The 16,932-nt window shown below is 38.5% G+C and overlaps 1 protein-coding gene across 4 annotated transcripts in view; it reads left to right on the top strand.

Moving 5' to 3' along the window:
* The window catches only part of alk (ALK receptor tyrosine kinase), a 498,812-nt gene that overhangs the window by 301,931 nt on the left and 179,949 nt on the right, over positions 1-16,932 (top strand). Inside the window, exon 1 of one of the 4 annotated variants that reach the window (XM_055005940.1) lies at positions 1,210-1,410. The exons of the other annotated variants lie outside the window; for them this stretch is intronic. Coding sequence (XP_054861915.1) covers positions 1,298-1,410 — 113 coding nt within the window. The 5' untranslated portion in view covers positions 1,210-1,297. Of the gene's footprint in view, positions 1-1,209; positions 1,411-16,932 lie in introns of those variants that run through there. 4 annotated transcript variants of the gene reach the window in all.

The following is a 16,932-nucleotide window of genomic DNA, read 5'->3' on the forward strand; positions in this document are numbered from 1 at the left end:
GTATTTTGTTTTGGTCCACAAAAAAAGTGATTTCATGATTGAAATATGTTTATTTTTCCCTTTATAACAGATTTTGAACATTTTGAAAAATTAAAAAAAAAGATTACACAGAACAGCAATAGAAGAATGTCAGCATTCATTTTGTAGACATTTTTCTACTCTTTTCCTCCAACTGTTGCTGCTCTCCGTCCCTCCAAGTAGGAGGGAAGTAAAGTAGGTTAATTTTATGATACATAATAATAGCACACAATATTTCACACAAGAGTCATGACTATGCAAGTATGTTGAAACGTATCAATTTGATGGCATCATTTTTTTTCTGAAGGAAAAAATGTAGATAATACTTACATATATCAGGTGTTGCTGTGTGAAATAATGATTGGTGAGACTTCTGACATAGTGTGTGTGGTCCACAGTAAATATATTAATGACAGTCACAACTGATAAGAATCACAGGTTTCCATGAGATTCTATGGGAAATGCATGCGGGTGATTTTTGACCCACTTATGAAAGCTTGGGGTAGTATTTTAAATATTATAATTTCTTAAGACGTATAAAAGGTAACTTAAAATTTTAAATGGACTAATATTAAAAACATGTATTTTGAGGAATACCTGGAATATGCAATGAGAAGAACTTCATTACAAAGATATTGCAAGAAAACAACCTCACTGGCTCATTTTGACCCACTGATGCATCTCAGGATTAATACAACACAATGGTGAAGCTCAAACCAGTAGTTTCCAGACTTTTTGACCTCTGACAACTTACAAAAAGCAGTGCGTATTCAGTCCAGAATGTTCAGCTTCTGATGAACTTCCTGTTCGAATGAGTACAATAGGTTTCAAAGTAAAATGGGACTCCATATCAAAGCTCTAAAAAAATGTGCTTTGATTTTTCACCCGCTGCACTTTTTTTGTGCGCAGGGTGTCATTGACTGCTCATTTTCAAAGCATCTTTATTTCATGCATTTTCATCAAGTGCTCCTCTCATCCATCCGCCTTAAAACGATCTCGTACCACCGCCCGTCACTCATTGCGATTCTGTACATATTGTAACAGCACAACGTGTTTTTGAGATTAGAATTTCTGGTCACTTTGAAGAGTTTTTGCTGCTGTGGATCTGCATGTAGCGACACAGTGTTCTATTTCTCATTTGTGCACCTTGTTGGCGGCACTAGTTTGGTTTTTCCTCTCTCCCTCAGGTCAGTTCCTCTGGGTGAACAGTTCAGCCTTTGGGGGCCCCTGGGTGCTGAGTCCTTGGCTGTGGAGAGGCCAGGGTTCCTGCAGCCTGGGCATGGCTGTGTTCTTCCATCCCCGGCGAAGTGGCCAGTACACCATTTGGCTCATAGAGCGGGACAAGCCACCTCACGCTCTGTTCTCCACCGACACTCTGCCACGCATCACAGGGTAAGTAATTACTTTCTGTCATGAAAAGTAACTAAGTGGATTTATTTCTGTACTGTACTTTAGTGTAATTCTGAGGTATTTTACTTCAGTATATTTATTTTATTCTACTTTTTCCTTCCACCCCACCCTATGACATTTGAGAGGGAAATGCTCTACTTCTACTCCACTACATTTATCATTTCTGTAGCTTTAGTTATTTTTCAGCTTATAATTTTACACATTTTTTTAAGCCATAGATGCCCAAATAATTGAACCCTACACCCTTCCATAAAATGACCTGTATAAGTATCTATGTGTTTTCATGTCATTTTGGCTCAGAATAATCACTTGTATTATCGTTTGTATTTTGTTTTGGTCCACAAAAAAAGTGATTTCATGATTCAAATATGTTTATTTTTCCCTTTATAACATTTTGAACATTTTGAAAAATTGAAAAAAAAGATTACACAGAACAGCAATAGAAGAATGTCAGCATTCATTTTGTAGACATTTTTCTACTCTTTTCCTCCAACTGTTGCTGCTCTCCGTCCCTCCAAGTAGGAGGGAAGTAAAGTAGGTTAATTTTATGATACATAATAATAGCACACGATATTTCACACAAGAGTCATGACTATGCAAGTATGTTGAAACATATCAATTTGATGGCATCATTTTTTTTCTGAAGGAAAAAATGTAGATAATACTTACATATATCAGGTGTTGCTGTGTGAAATAATGATTGGTGAGACTTCTGACATAGTGTGTGTGGTCCACAGTAAATATATTAATGACAGTCACAACTGATAAGAATCACAGGTTTCCATGAGATTCTATGGGAAATGCATGCGGGTGATTTTTGACCCACTTATGAAAGCTTGGGGTAGTATTTTAAATATTATAATTTCTTAAGAAGTATAAAAGGTAACTTAAAATTTTAAATGGACTAATATTAAAAACATGTATTTTGAGGAATACCTGGAATATGCAATGAGAAGAACTTCATTACAAAGATATTGCAAGAAAACAACCTCACTGGCTCATTTTGACCCACTGATGCATCTCAGGATTAATACAACACAATGGTGAAGCTCAAACCAGTAGTTTCCAGACTTTTTGACCTCTGACAACTTACAAAAAGCAGTGCGTATTCAGGGTCACATACAGACTTGATCAAAATCTTAAGACCAGTTGAAAAATAGGTAGAATTTACCTTTTGCACATTTGGATTCTAATGAAGTTTTAAGTAGAGCTACAATATGCAAAAGCAAGAAGGGGGAGTGAGACAAAAAGCACTTTGAAAAAGTAATTTATTGAAAACAACAAGTAAACTGAAATAGGCTGTTTATCAGCTGATCAAAAGTTTAAGACCATCACTCAAAAAATTACAAAAAACTCTCCAAACCAGAACGTCTCAGTAGGACTCAGTAATGAGTAGCTCCACCGTTCTTGTTAATCACTTCAAAAATTGGTTTGGGCATGCTTGATGCGAGTGTTTCCAGGAGGCTGGTGGGAACATTGCTCCAAGTGATGAAGATGGCTTCACGAAGGGCATCAACTGTCTGGAACTGATGGCCATTTTTATAAACTTCCCTTGCCATCCATCCCCAAATGTTCTCTATGGGATTTAAATCAGGGGAACATGTGGGATGGTCCAAAAGAGTGATGTTATTCTCCCTGAAGAAGTCCTTGGTCAAGCGAGCATTGTGAACTGCAGCATTGTCCTGTTAAAAAACCCAGCTGTTACCACACAGACGAGGGCCCTTAGTCATGAGGGATGCCTGCTGCAACATCTGCACGTGACCAGCCGCCGTTTGACGACCTGCACCACCTGAAGCTCCAGTGTTCCACTGAATGAAAAAGCACCCAGATCATGATGGACCCCCCTCCACTGTGCCGGGTAGAAAACATCTCAGGTGGGATCTCCTTGTCATGCCAGTAACGTTGGAAGCCATCTGGACCGTCAAGGTTACATTTTTTCTCATCAGAGAATAAAACTTTTTTCCACCTTTCAATGTCCCATGTTTGATGCTCCCTGGCAAAGTCTAAACGTGCAGTTTTGTGGCGTTGTAGGAGACGAGGTCTTTGAATTCGTTTTTTGTTTTTGAAACCCTTTTCCCACAGATGCCGTCTGATGGTTATTGCGCTGCAGTCGGCACCAGTAAGGGCCTTAATTTGGGTCGAGGACCGCCCTGTGTCTTGACGGACAGCCAATCGGATCCTCCGGCTCAGCACAGGTGTAATTTTTTTGGGTCTACCACTTGACATTTTTTGTTCCATAATGCTCAGGATCTTTCAAAAAATTTAGAATGACTGTCTTACTGCGTCCAACCTCAGCAGCAACGACACGCTGCGAGAGGCCTTGTTTATGCAGCTCAACGATCCGACCATGTTCAAGAAGAGAAAGCTTCTTAGCTTTAGCCATCAGGAGGGCATGACCATGTGAATGCCTGACAGAAGATGAGAATTTTGAGCAGATTTGGGCTTTTATAGCCTGTGGTCTTAAACTTTTGATCAGCTGTTAAACAGCCTATTTCAGTTTACTTGTTGTTTTCAAAAAATTACTTTTCAAAGTGCTTTTTGTCTCACTCCCCCTTCTTGCTTTTGCATATTGTAGCTCTACTTAAAACCTCATTAAGATCCAAATGTGCAAAAGGTAAATTCTAGCTATTTTTCAACTGGTCTTAAGACTTTGATCAGGTCTGTATCTGATATGTTGACAGCTCGACCAACTAATTTTTTTTTCCTCTAAACTTTTCACATGGCTCCATTTCTACAAATATAAAAGTGAGCCAGTATCTCACTAAAAAACAAATAGAAGAGAAAAAAAAGAAAATAGAGAAAAAGTCCAAAAACCAAGAAGAGATTTGTGGATTGAAACTTTGCTTTATCTTTTTTCCCCCTTCCATTAATCATATGTTGTCCCTGTAAATACAACTTTATATAAAGTAGTTGAAAGTAGCTCCACCTGCAGCAGCTACAGCAACCTGCTGCTTATCTGATGCTTATCTAAGCTAATGCCATACATAATAATGTATCAATCACAGGGACCAAAGCAGCACTTTTGATTAACTTCTATAACTACATTTTGCTTCTGAAACATTAACTTGAGTGAGATTGCTCATGCAGAACTTTTACTTGTAATGGAATATTTTTACAGAAATGGCTCGACTGATTCTCATACTGAAGGACGGGATTTAATATTTCTTCCATGGGTGTGTTTATTTTCGGTAAATAAAGTAGACTAGATGTGATAGGTTTGATTTCTCATTGCTAAATTTGGTTTAACAGCATTCAGTAGGACTGAGTGTGGGCTTGGTGATGACTCCTGTCCCGTGTTCAACCAACTTTGTTGCTAGAATTTGGTTCACTAAGATGGAGTCATGTATACCTCTGTGTGTAAGATAATTAAGAGCATCATTGTGAATTCTCTGTCTGCAAATGTTCCTTCAGAAGAAGACATAGGAAACATTCAAAGGAATCACATGATGCCTGGAGACAGTCTGAGATGGAAAAGTGAGCTGGCTGAGTAAGTAGGGAGGATAGGTTCTTCAAAATGAGTAATTTGCTTTTGCAGCAGGCAGCCACCAATCAACAATTATTGCATGTATATTACCTTCTGCTGTGACTAATCCTTAATTAACACCAGGTCTGTGCTCCTCTCATTGTGGCTTGTCATTGGAGGCTTTACTGAGCAGTGTGTGGCACACAGTGAGCAACCAGGTGGCTGAGGCCAGGACATTACTCTGTCCGGCTCTAAATACTTGGTATGTGTCGCATCCATGTGTGGCTGCAGGCCTGCTTTTGTTAGCATAGCTGTGCTTTGGATTTTAGCGTGTAGGAAGTGGGAATACAAAGAGCAACTCTCAGCATGCAGCTGTGGACATGTTTCATGCTGCTTGTGTGTGTAATCTCTTAAGGGCATTGCCACCATATGACTGTCATGCTAAATGCATCCCCCCTCTCCCTTTAGCTGCCCGTGTGTGGGAGTGGATGCACACTGACATTTGCACACGTGTTGTGTGTTTATGCAAACTGCTCACGCTGGTGTGTGTTCTTAAGGGAGTGTAGCAGGGATGCACTCATTACATGTGTGACGGATTAGACCGTGCGTTTGTGTGCTCTCATTTGTAGTCAGAGGCTGCCATCCACCCACACCATCTCTGCCATTTGGAGACTCACTCAGCCAAACTCCCCACATTTCTGCTCCGATGGGAAAACACTCATATCATGAAAGCAGAGGGCCAAAACAAAAGCAAGAGGAGCAACCTGCGGACACTGGAAGAGTCAGTCAGGTTACTAATTGCCAACCTGTGTCTTTGCCTTTGAATTTTAATGCTGTGTTTTGACATGTTTGCCCAATTTGGTTGTCAGGGCATTTAGTAGATGGTTAGCCAAGTAGGAAGCAAAACATTCTTGTACACATTAGTCTTTTAACCCTTCGCAGCCTCGGGCTGTTTTCAAGGGAATTTCATCATCTTTCCTTTGGTCATTCTGAGAGCTGGGCACATGCAGTATCTTGCAGTATCTTCCAAACAGTCTCGGCTATCCAGTTCTTCCAGCACATGATATGATAATACTTGCAAATGTATTTAGAATAGCTTTTACATCAAGGGAAGATACATTTATTAATATAATACTGGGATTTGTTTACATGTATGAGCAGCATAAAATTCTGGCAGTAGCTGTATCTTTTCATACCCGTTTAGTGGAGATTGTGTGAAATCCAGCAACATCAGAACCATGACAGGCAAACCGAGAAGCAACCAGTTAAGAGAAAGTTCAGCTGTGCATTTCGTTAAGCAGTAGGATAATGTTCTCAAACAATATGAGCTTCAGGACCGTGGAGATGGGTGAGGAAATTAGTGAAGATTTATATAATCGCAGAAGTTTGATCCATTTTTATAATGCCATTACATAGGCATGTACAAATATGTAGCAGCTCTGGTTCTACTTTTTCTTGTGATAAGCTACCAACACGTCTTTCAGTAGATATAATATCTATGCAGTGACTGCTTTGCGTAGATAGATATGAACATATCAAAGCGATGACGAGTTCATGAGAAATTGCTGTAACTATGGTTAAAGCTGTCGATATTTTTTTCGTGGTGAAACTTAAGTAAATTACCAATTACCATTGTTAGAATGGTTCAGTTGTGCAGTTTTATTTGAATTAAGACACATCTTGCTGCAATGAATACATCTAAAACAGTTCAACTGAGAAGAAGGGATATGAATTTACATGCAAAGTGTGGTGACTGGGCTTTATGGGTGAACTAGGTGCTTCTAATGAAAAAGTACATTACATCTTATTTGATTGCTTTTCATAATTTTTGCATATGTTGAGATAGATAGATAGATAGATAGATAGATAGATAGATAGACAGACAGACAGACAGACAGACAGACAGACAGACAGATAGATAGATGTTTTTAGCCATGGACTGGTTCTTTTTTCTTCACATGCTCCTCTTTCTGTCATATTTCTACAGGCTGATTTTGTTTCATCAGTCCGAACAGTTTCAGAACTCTACTATTTCCTTTCTGTATTTAACTCGTGTCCATTATTTTAATCCAGAATGACGTATCTTATAGAACACAGCATTTATAAAAATACACGGTGGCACGGTGGCATTAACTGTGTTAATGTAGCTGTTGAAAGGAGCCACAGGTGAAGCAACCAAATGAATGCAGATGGATACCAGAGCATTCTCTGCATTCAGCCAAATACATGAAAATAATATTCAGTCATTCAGTCAGAGAACGGTCTAGAACATACAGCCAAAGAAACACGAAGAGCTTTTCAGAGTTAGGAGGCAGAGTTACTCACCTGAACTCAACTGTTAAAGTAAAATCAAAGGACGCTGTCAAGCCTGTCCTGTGAATTTAACGACTACGACTATTGGTGGTAAAAGAACTAACTCTCTAAGCAATTTTTCAGTGTGTTGGGTCTGCCACTGCCCCAACTGCTCAGTAAAGTAATGATTTATTCTTTGACTACACATCGACTGCTTACAGAATACGTTTATTTGGCAAATCAATTTTTTGAATCTTCTAGAATATTTTCTTCATGCTTCAGCAACTCCTGATGAACGAGTAATCTGTAAAAGATGTCAAGGTTATTTCTATCAAACCTGTACATGTAAATTTACTGGGTTCATGAATGATTGAGTCCCTCCTGTCTGTCCTTCTTTTCCTTGGGTTTCTACTAGAATTTTCCAGTGCTGTTGGGTGTTCTTGATTTCACTGGGCTTATTCGGTAATGACTGAAAAAGGCACAGATACACATGCTACAGCTATAAGCTACCGTACTAAACTAATCATCTGTTTATCTTCAATTAATGATAAGTTGCATATATGTTTAGTCATTTTCAGAGAAACTACATTTTTATGTGTTCAGACTTACAGTTTGTCTGCTGCTCAGCAAATAATTGGAGATGTGTCTGCTGCACAAAAGTCAAAAATAGAGATCTCAGGTGTCAGATTTAGAGTTTCAGTCTGAAGAGGCTCAGTGCTACAGGTCTACGACATTACTGGCAGTATTTCCATTACACAGTTCACTTCAGCTACCTGCTAAAGACTGAGCTGAAGACAGAGACCCCACAACAAGTGAGAACTGAAAGGTCTGTTGGAGCAGCTCCAGATAAATTAAAAAAAGATAAGTACATTGATGAGACTTCATGTCTATCTGTCCAATTACTTCTTTAAAATCTAAACTTCAGGCATTATGTGTTAAAAGGCTTTTCATCTCCCACACCGTTCTTTCTATATCCTCCTGAGAACTGAGGGAAAAAAAAGTATCTTTCAATTTAACTTCTTTGATTTCCTGCTTTTTTGGAGCTAAAACTACAACTCACAAGAGTTTTATAAAAAATATTTTTATTTAGGATTTTTCAGTATGTCCACCGTAGTGGACAACAGAAACGATTTTACCAGAAAAAAAAAAAAATTAAAAACGGTGACACTTTGAAATCAAAATAAATTGACAAGAAAACAAGAATGTCAATTCATTTCCTAATGAAACTTTAAGAAACTGAATTAAATAACAATAGAATTTAAGAGGCTGAATGAAACATAGTTATATACAAATATTTATTTATTACATTCATTACTTTACATTCAACGTGTTTAGTACACCACAGAGAAATGTGTTTTGGGGCAGAAATTTGAACGTAAACTATAATTAGTCAGCTGGTTATTGATTAGCTAACTCCATGACAAAAAGTTTACCTCATCCCGACATGCTCATAACCTAGAAAATGTATTATTAGCATTGGTAAAACAACATTTTATCAATATTTATCTTTTCTCCATTTTGTCTCAGCATGAAAACAAAATTCCCTTCATCCCACCCAATCACATGAGATATCATTGGAAAGGCCAGGATGTCTTCTATTCAGCACGTCAGGATTTAGTACGGTAGCTCAACTTAGTCAAAAGATATAGATCAAAACAAATGTCCTGTACAGGGGACATAAATGGATTAGCTGGGTCTAGGAGGATCTAGACTTATATTTGCTCAAATTAAAGCTGAAATTTAGCATATTGAGTTAATATCTACTATTTGATTTCAAATGAAGGACACCTAAATATAGCTCTTCTCATACTTATTCTTAAGACTGTAGACTTTGTATTACAATAACTCATGAGTTGAGACCCAGACAGCTGTATGAAACACAAAATGCATATCACAAGTGTTTTTCCACTGGAGCTGCAGTAACTAGACACTGTGAAGAAGCTGCCAACACAATCTCACTACAGTTAACTACTCATTCTCTCTGCTGATCCTTAACAGTGAAGTTATCAGCTGAGCTGTGTAAATTAAGGATGAGTCAGTAAATGCTATAGCTATAATTTAAGCAGCTTGCCAAATTCTCAATCAAGAAGCTGTGATTAACTCTTAAACAAGCTCCACTGCAGCCATCAACTACGGTGAGAGAACACTTGCTTTAAAACGCCTGGAAGCTGCTTGTCTGTCTGCGTTGCATTGATGTTGCATCACAACGTGAGCACCTCTCACTGTCTAATGTTTCATCCTATACAAGTGTTTAAAAATTACAAAATGTACTTTTCTGTGGTGAAAGGAGAAAACGTGTTAGTTACTGCATATAAAGGGAAATTAAACTTAGAAGAACTAAACAAAAAGCTTCATGACCTGATGTTGCTACTCTGCCCATCTTCAAATGAAAATATCAGTCTTCACAAAGCAGTCTGTGGAAGATTGCCACAGTGACATCAGTGGTGATGCAATGTGGATATCCAGTTTGGTCCTTTTAACAAATTATCATTCAGTCAGTGTAACTTTCCTTTACAGGAACTAAATAAGTTTGTCTCCATAAATTCTCAGTCATTCAAGCAAGTGAACCCAAAAGAAAAGTGCAGGTTCTTTCTACTAAAGCTCTGAGCAGTAAATGAATTACACTACCGTAAAAAAGCTTGGGGTCACTTAGAATTTCCTTTTTTTTGAAAGAAAACCATTTTTTTTTTCAATGAAGATAACATTAAATGAATCAGAAATCCGGTCTAGACATCGTTAATGTGGTAAATGACTATTGTAGCTGGAAACAGCTGATTTTTAATGGAATATCTCCATAGAGGTACAGAGGAACATTTCCAGCAACCATCACTCCTGTGTTCTAATGCTACATTGTGTTAGCTAATGGTGTTGAAAGGCTCATTGATGATTAGAAAACCCTTGTACAATTATGTTAGCACATGAATAAAAGTGTGAGTTTTCATGGAAAACATGAAATTGTCTGGGTGACCCCAAACTTTTGAATTGTAATGTAATCCGGCTGCGTAATAGTAATAGTAGTAAAATCCCTTTTATAGTGACTTAAAGCATCCTAAATGTCACTATATAAAGCTCTGGTTTACTAAGCAGACCTTGTTTTCTCTCTACTATGCAAGAAGGATTTTAGGGTAAGTTTTTATTACACCGTTCTTCAAACTCCTACCTCACATTTCACCCCACCGTGTGGAATATTCATTACCAGAATCCTATCCAGGTCCTCTGATCACAGCAGAGAAGGACTTGACTAATCAAACATCAGCATCAGCTCACATGGTGAAATCCCAGTTTTCTCAGTTAGCACTAAACGGGAGAATGGACAAGAGAGAGGGAGGGCTGCAGGTTGTGTGTGTGCCTTGGCTTGTGTGTGTTTGTAGTGTAATATCCTAATCTGTATGCGTATCTCCACATGAACTCTGGGCATTTACAGTCTTTGTGCATGCAGATACTCAGTGGGTCACTGTGTGGGCCTTGACCATATCTGGTAGTGGTAATTTATCAGTGCAGTTGTAGTTTGTGTTCACCATTAATCCACTTCACCATCATTGCATCTTTTCATAGGACGCTGTTTCTCCTTTCCTTATATATTATGCTTCACACTGTTTCCATTGCGTATATACACCAATCAGCCACAACACCATGACCACTGACAGGTGAAGTGAATTACATCGATCATCTTGTTGTAATCCAACGTTCTGCTGGGAAACCTTGAGTCCTGACACTCCTGTGGATGTTTGACATGTACCACCCACCTAAACACTGCAGGTCAACAACCCCCCATGACACCAGCAGTCCTTGATGCCAGTTTCCACCCTCAGCAGGACAATGCACCCCTGACACACCACAAAAACTGCTCAGGAGTGGCCCGGGAAACATAACAGAACTAAGGTGTTCACCCAGGTTTCACACTTCCCAGATCCAAATCTTACTGAGCATCTGTGGGATGTTCCAGGATAAGCCTGATCTAGGAAAGGCCCACCCACAGGACATCCCCAGAGGTCCTGAGTCCATGCCCCACTGGGTAAGAGGAGTTTTAGCAGCATAAAGGAGACCAACACAGTATTATTAGGCAGGTGGTCATAATGTTATGCTTGATTAGTGGATATGTGAGCATGAACACATAGGATAATGTACAGTATTGAATGCTTGCAAGTCATTAACTTTATATTGGAACTGTATGTAGCAAATGTTTTAACTTGCAATGTGCATTAATGTAAGGCTTAATGAAATAAATACAGGTATCAGGACCTTCCACTGTGACAAAATGTGGTCACGCATTGGTGTGGAAAGAGCTTGATATCATTTACAGCACAGCAGTACAGCAGTATCATCTTAAAACTGAATGATAGCTTATGTAATGCAGGGGAAAGAAGCATCAAATGAGGCAAGTGTCAATGCTATGTTTTGATGTATAGTAAGAACATTATCGCAACGGTATATGATATAATATTCCCTCCTACATAAGCCTCCATATTAAAGTAAGTACGGTTCTTGTGTACGGGAAAACAGTCCTTTTAAGCCTAGCTCTCTAAACAGACTGCATTTTACTAAGTAAATACAACCTGAGAGATATTCTTTTGCTTCAGGTCTCTTTTCTTATGCTTACACTGGTAACTACACCGATCAGCCACACCATGAAAACCACTGACAGAGGAAGTGAATGACACTGATTATCTCACCTCACTGGCACCTGTCAGGGGGTGGGATATATTAAGCAGCAACTGAACAGTCATTTCTTGAAGTTTTAACGTTGCAAGAAGGGAAAATATGCAGGGTAATGATCTGAGTGACTTTGACAAGGACTAAATTATGACGACTGGCTCAGAGCATCTCTAAAATGTAGCACAAATTGCTGAAAACCTTAAGGCCGCTATAACAGACTGTGCATTGCAGCTTGCTCCATATGGTCCCCACGCTGACCTCTATCCACTGGAGGTCCAATCTCACAGCCTGTAAGACCTAAAGGAACGGCTGCTAATGTCTTGGTGACTCGTACGACTTCGGAGGTCTGTGGAGTCCATGCTTTGATGGGTGAAAGCAGTCTGAACGATAGTTGGTTAGGACTTTCACCTTGCAGCTAGAAGATCCCCAGTTCACATCCCAGCCTTCCAGGAATCTTTCTGCATGGAGTTTGCATGTTCTCCCTGTGCATGTGTGGGTTTTCTCGAGGTACTCCAGTTTCCTCCCAAAGTCCAAAAAAATGTTGAGGTCAATTGGTAACTCTAAACTGTCTGTAGGTGTGAATACGAGTGTGATTATGATGAATATTTGTCTCCATATGTAGCCCTGTGATAGACTGGTGACCTGTCCAGGTGTCTCCTGCCTTCACCCTAAGTCAGCTGGGATAGACTCCAGCCCCCCCGCGACTCTAATGAGGATTAAGCGGTGTATAGATAATGGATGGATGGATGGATGGATATGGAGCACTGAGGTTGCCTCCTGTGTAGACATCTTAATAGATGATACAGTCTTAATATACACTACCATTCAAAGTTGGGGGTCACCCAGACAATTACCTGTTTTCCATGAAAACTCTCACTTTTATTCATGCGCTAACATAACTGCACAATCATCTGAACTAATCATCAATTAACCTTTCAACACCATTAGCTAACACAATGTAGCATTAGAACACAGGAGTGATGGTTGCTGGAAATGTTCCTCTGTACCTCTATGGAGATATTCCATTAAAAATCAGCTGTTTCCAGCTAGAACAGTCATTTACCACATTAACAATGTCTAGACTCGATTTCTGATTCATTTAATGTTATCTTTCTGTTGAAAAAAAATGTTTTTCTTTGCAAAATAAGGGAATTTCTAAGTGACCCCAAACTTCTGAACGGTAGTATACATGAACACCTAAAGTATTGTACTGTAATGATTATGATGAAACTTGCACAACACAGTGGAGACAGTTAGCTGCAAACAAAAGCATAACTGCAGTTTTATTTCAAAATGAACCAGCTTTAATCCCTCTTAATAAAATGGATTATCCTTGCCAGTAACTTAATTATTCAATTTACAGTCCCATGAATGAAATAAAAAGCAGTCTCAGACATCATGTGCGTCTGTCTTTGCAGTAGATACAAGTCAAATACTTTCCTACTGAGACATTACATATCTTCCAAGTTTAAACCAAGAATTCAGTATAAAGATGTTTTTGTTGTTGTTTTTTTAAACTCTCACTAATCACGTTGGTCAGGACTATAACTAGCGAATGGTAACATACATATATAATGTTGCACCTCCATGAATGCACACCAGTGGTTTAATTGTTGGATAAGAATGTTTGTCATTTCATTCCAACATTGCATTCTTTGTGCTTTTGAAATAAGATGCCCAAAATGTCATCAAGTAGTTGTTGTCTCCAACAGACTCAGTAGGGGGGAGTCCTTTCATTTTGAGTTTTGTTGGATAAATAGACTTTTGATGGAGCTTTGGTAAAGAATTAAATGTCCTCTATTTCAAGCTATTTTTTCTTGTTTTCCTTCTTTGAGCTGTTGGGTTTTGTCTTAGCCCACATACAAGCAGTAGTTTAAAAATACATAAATAAAAATATAAATTAGTAATTATCAACTCTCAGTGTAGCTACGCACTGCCTTAGTTTGTATGCTTTTGTAGTCCTTCCACACAAACCAATTGTTTAGGTGTGTTTTTATGCAGTGATCCAAGGGCAACTTTATATTTTCTCAGTGCCACTATTTTTTTTAATGCCACACAGTAAAAATTCTCTCTGAAACAGGAATGATGATACGTCCATCCCACGGAGAGTCTCTTTCAGCCATGTTTTTTTGGGTCCTTCAGTGAGTGAAGCTGAACTAGAGTGAGAGGGATGGGTCACCTCGAGGGCCTCCAATTGGCAGAGCAGTGCATTCATCCCTGGCAGGAATCTCCTCCGCTCTTCCACTTAGTGCTCGCCAGAGCGGACCTCCAGCTCTCGGACTGTTGTCATCACTGATGGGATCCTCATAGCTCTGCATCTGGGAGAGCTGCCAGTATGAAGGCTGCAATTGTTGGAGATCATTTGGAGAAGAGGCGAAGGCATCCTAGAACATTTTCTGGTTATTGGGCAGCAGTGTTGTACATAAAAGTGTCAGGGGCATGGAAGGAGCTTTAATGTGCCATATGGTTTGTGACCGAAGACTTAGAGGATTTATTTTCAATCAAACTTGCTTAGAATGTTCTCGAATACTGATTAAAATAAATAATTAGTATTCTGTATCCTTAAGAATCAACTGTATAGAATGAATGTATCAGACACAGTAATCCCTTAGACTCATATTTGCATATGTAGGCAGCTGACTGGTATAATTTTGGAAGCCTGCAAGTTGAATCTTGGGTCAAATGTAATTTCTTCTGCCTTTTGCATTTCAATTCTTTGAAACAGTGCTGTGTTGCAAATGTATAGCTACTGTTTGATCATTTTTAGCTTACTTTTTCTAATTTGGTTCTCGGTGTGCGACAATATGTGGGTCAATATATAATTGGGGGACTTTTGAAGTCCATGGAATATATCTTGCATAGATTTTTATTAAAAGTTAAAAAAAAAACTAATGTTTTTATGTCCTTTATGATCATGTCTTTACAAATTCCATGCGTATTTAAGAGGGAAACAATCACTTATTAATAAAAAATGACTGGATATCACTAAAATGTCAACTAAATAACCGTCTGAATTTATTAACAACCACCTTCTAATCAGCTAAACAATAATAACATGAGCTTGATTGTTTTGATTGTGTTCTTTTTATTAAGTTGAGATAATCATCACAGGGATTTCTTTTTTGGCAATATATCAAATTTTATATGGAAAATAACAAATTGTATCTGTGTCAGAGAAATCACTTTCCACTAAGTTCCCCATTACAAAAACACCTCTCAAGGAAGTGTGTTAATTCCAGATCACATGACCTGCTCCACATGATGTCATTTCCTCCTGAAGAAAAGACTGGCCAGACTCCAAGGCTTTCTGACTTATTTAATATAAAGTAGTCAACAGGTTTACTACAATATCTTTATAAATCACTTTCAATTTCAATTTTACTCAATTGCATATATAATATTTTAGAAGAATCTTTCTCTAAAATGCCATGTGGTGTTTGGTTATAGGCAGCCATGTTGATTTTAGGCCTGAAAACAGCAAAAAACGTCAACTATGATACCTGTCAACTATGTTACAAAAAGTCCCGCAATTATATATTGACCCATATATTCTGCAGCTAATTCATAGACAACACTGACCTAATTATGTTAAAACGACATCAAACTATTTCACTGTGAGAATGCCCTGTTTTGCAAAACCCCTTAGAAGTCTTTATTAAACTGAAATTACTCATACAACCTGCACAGACTGACGTATTGTATAACAAAACTCAAAATCTTTTTTTTTTTTTTTTTTTTTTTACACACACTATGTCATAATAAGCAAAGTGAATACGTATTGTTACAAAGGTTGGAGTTATAGGAGCTATAGACATTGCCAGAGCTGAGACATGAGGAGAAGCTGTGCATTGTGGGTAAATGCTCAGGCACCGCATCGAAGAGGGAAACTAAGAGGATACATTTGTTATTTCTTTACATGCTCTCTGACCCTGCTTCTCTCTCACTCCCAAGTAGCCTTCTTTGCTCTTTTCCTATTTGAAATGTAAATGAGTCCCGTTACAGCAACAGGCCACACCACTGTTCTTGGTGGCTTTTATACCGGCTTGCAGAGAAAGGAGGCAGCAGCAGCAGCATTATTTTCACTGACTAATGCATTCTGCCTCTCTGTGTCTGCTATTTTCTGCACTGGTATAGTTTCATGACAAAACGTCCTTTCAGGGAAATTGACACAGGAAAGTCAATGTTAAAAAAGCCACAAAGTTTCAAGAGGTCGGTGCTCATTTCTATGGGTGTTAGGTGGCACTTTTATCTATGTTTTTTTTTTTTCTTTTTTGTGACAGTGTCCTGATGCTTCAGCACTTGTGTTTGACAATTAGTTACTCTGTAGAATTTGAGTTGTTTTAGAAAACTCTTCATAAACACCAGTCATGACTGCAGACCAAAAATTCACGTAAGAAAATAACTGTAGCAGAGTTGGGCATTACATAAACATTATATTAAGATCAGACTGTACTGCATGTAAATATGCACAAAACAATGCACTGCGTATTTATCTCATTGGACTCTCTGTGCACATTTTTCTCAACAAAATATTATTACGGTGCCTCTGAAGAGTTTTGGTGGCAGTTCCCAGTGGGATTTTCATCAAAAGCTTCAGAAATGAAACATTTCAGCCTCATATAAGCACTTGTGAAAAAGCAGCCTATCCACAGATGAGTTATATCTTGTCATCTTCAGCTTGCATACTCTACAATCCTCTCCCTCTCATGCACACTCTCTTTATCTTTTCCCCTTCTTCTCCACAGACAGGTTACATAAGGTACTATGGTTTTTATTCCCACCCTTGCCTCTGTGCTCATAGACCTTCCATCTCATCTAAAGATCTCTAATCATATTTTCCCAAAGTTGTCTTGTACATTCCTGACAGCTGAAGTTTTGCACAAATGTAAAAGGAGGGTGATGTTTGGGAAAAGAAACAGTGGCCTAGTTTTTAATACCAAGAATGAATTTGAGTGTTTCACCTATGGCAAAAGCATGAGGAAATTTCAATCCCAGACATTAAAAGCTTAGCACCTAAATCACAAAAGGCTTTTTCTGTGATATGCATTTTGCATGAAAGAAAACGCTGAGCCTGAGATAGTGTTTTTTTTCTT

This window comes from Amphiprion ocellaris, chromosome 20 (genome assembly GCF_022539595.1).
Source record: "Amphiprion ocellaris isolate individual 3 ecotype Okinawa chromosome 20, ASM2253959v1, whole genome shotgun sequence".
In the NCBI taxonomy this organism is placed as follows: domain Eukaryota; kingdom Metazoa; phylum Chordata; class Actinopteri; family Pomacentridae; genus Amphiprion; species Amphiprion ocellaris.